The sequence below is a fragment of the Ctenocephalides felis genome, unplaced genomic scaffold, assembly GCF_003426905.1.
Source record: "Ctenocephalides felis isolate EL2017-DRISC unplaced genomic scaffold, ASM342690v1 CF-g0.4_SCAFFOLD_01492, whole genome shotgun sequence".
In the NCBI taxonomy this organism is placed as follows: domain Eukaryota; kingdom Metazoa; phylum Arthropoda; class Insecta; order Siphonaptera; family Pulicidae; genus Ctenocephalides; species Ctenocephalides felis.
This window is the reverse complement of record NW_020537646.1, coordinates 14,089,400-14,091,945: the sequence shown is the minus strand read 5'-3', so window position 1 is coordinate 14,091,945 and position 2,546 is coordinate 14,089,400. Positions and strand designations below refer to the sequence as shown.

The 2,546-nt window shown below is 28.6% G+C and overlaps 1 protein-coding gene across 1 annotated transcript in view; it reads right to left on the bottom strand.

The window, feature by feature from the left end:
* LOC113370872 (GTPase-activating protein-like) overlaps nt 1-1,902 on the bottom strand; it is a 13,407-nt gene extending 11,505 nt beyond the window's left edge. Inside the window, 1 exon segment of the mRNA XM_026611552.1 lies at nt 1,879-1,902. Coding sequence (XP_026467337.1) covers nt 1,879-1,902 — 24 coding nt within the window.
* Between the last annotated feature and the right edge of the window lie 644 nt (nt 1,903-2,546).

Genomic DNA, 2,546 nt, shown 5'->3' with positions numbered 1-2,546 from the left:
ATTAATCTCATTAAATAAACATCGTTTTCTTAATCGATGAACAATCTATTTCGCAAAAACAAATATAGTTCGAGGTAGTATGAAAATTATGTTAACTGTCTATTATATAAGCGTAGCAAATAATTTGCGTAAGCATTCACGAACGCGTATACTTGCTCGGCAGTTAAAAAAACCTAAGCAAGGCGTCTTAAAGTGACTAGACATATATTAACATTTCACAAACATACTAATAAATACTCTATTGTAAATACAGCAGCAATTAAAACATATTGTTTTGCAAAGAAAACGTTACTGTCTTCAAATGTCCCATGAGGCTGCAAATGAATACATAGAATAAATAATAATACTTTACATTAGAACAAAAAGTCAAGTGCACAACAATTTGTATTCATGCACTTTGGAATAAACAACATTGACCTAAGTCCAAGATTGAGGTAAATAGATAGAATTTCTAAAGTAAGTGAAAATCATTACTAGGCTACTTCTGCTTGAAAGTAACCATAGATCATCTATGGAGATCACAAAGTACAGATATTTATGTTTACAAACAACCAGATTTTTGGACAATCTGCATCAAATAATTCTAAAATATTACAAAGTCTTAACTTCTACATTCCAATATTCCCACGTGCCATACCTAAAGTCTAATACCATTCATATTACTTTATCCTTTACTCTTGTTACTATCATGTGTACCAGTTCCAGAATCCATTCGAACCAGTGTGATATAGATAGAAGCAATATTGTAAATCTTTTTTCTCCATATAAATATTAACGTGACCGTACACAACAGTTGTGAACTAAATTGCGACACCATCCATAGCACGCTATATGCAACTGTCCCAATTCTACACATACCAGTTGGATAGAAATAAGAACAATGCAGAAATCGTATAATATCATATGCTCACATAATGAAGATATCATCTATGAAATCAATTGTTGTGATAATGACTCAAGAATGAATAATTATGCCTGATTTAGCTATTTGCTAAGGAAGAAGAAGAATGAGCAAGATGGTTCTGTCTAGGAAGAAGAACAAGTTAGAATGAATCTGGATAAAAGAAAAACAAGTAAGAATGCATCTGGTTGAAAAGAAGAATAAGTAACAATGAATCTGGATTCTAAAAACAAGAATAAGTAAGAATTAATCTGACCAAGAAGAAGAAAGAATAAGAATGAATCTGGATAAACAACAGAATAAGTAAGAATAAATAATTTCACTAATTGAATAAATTTGGCTAAAAGAAGAACAAATAAGAATGAATCTGATTAAAAAGAAGAATAAGTAACAGTGAATCTGGAATCTAAAAACAGGAATAAGTGAGAATGAATCTGACTAAGAAGAATTAAAAGAACAACATTAAGAAAAATAATAAAACTGGCTAGTAAGAAGAATAAGCCTGAATGAATTTTGATGACAAGAAAAATGAGTAAGAACGAATTTGGCTAAGAAGAAGAATAAGTAAGAACGAATTAGGATAGGAAGAAGAATAAAAAAGAATAAATTTGGCTAAAAAGAAGTAAGAATAAGTAAGAATGAATTAGGCTAGGAAAGGAATAAGTAATAATGAAGTTGGTCAAAGAGAAGAATAAGTAAGGCTAAGAGCTTATGCTTACATTTCATTTCATCATTTCAAAAACAATTATTGACAAAATAGTTGTGCGCTGAGGTAATTAGCACTAATAAAAATAGACAGTTCAATGTTAAAAAGTTGCAACATAGAGAAGAGATGAATTTCGACTTTTTTTTGAACTGACTAAATTATTACCACATAGACTGTCTTCCGGCTGATTTGAATTAAATTAGTAAAACTAATTATTATTGCTAACAGAACTTTATTCATATTTATATTATTATGTCCACGTTTTACATACCTCTATATAAGGTGCTGAAGGCATTTCCTTTCATTAGATCGATGGTGAATGAATACTTATGAGCAAAAAATTAAATACATGACTAAGTACAATTGGAAACTCTGTTTTACCGATATAAATATAATCATATAATTAAATTAAATAATGAAATACAAGAAGTTACCGATGCTTTACTTATCGGAAAATTAACCTTCTCTATTAAAGATTTTTTTTTTGGTTAATTTTAATAGAAGTACAAATTTATGACTTTGTTGACTAAATGATATAAGAGCACGTTTTTAAAAAAAACTTTCACTTTTAAGTGTAAATAATGTCGATATGTCAAAATATTAGTTCTTCTCACTATGCAAATTGGAATGAAAGTTTTATGTCACAGTTTTATGTTATAATGGTTATATAAGATATAAAACGAGGCATTCTCTATGGCTAAAAATGATCGTATGCAATAGCATATATAGCCCGGAGAAATTATAGAATTATTACAATATTGAATTATGATTTATGTTACAAAATATATCTGGAAATAGAAGGTGCTCATGTAATTTTGATGAATCGAATGAAATATTATAATACAAGTTTAAAATGCCAGTATGGAAAAAAATATATAAATATAGAAAATTATCTATTTTACGTTTCGACCCTACACGTGTTTCATCAAATGAATGAAT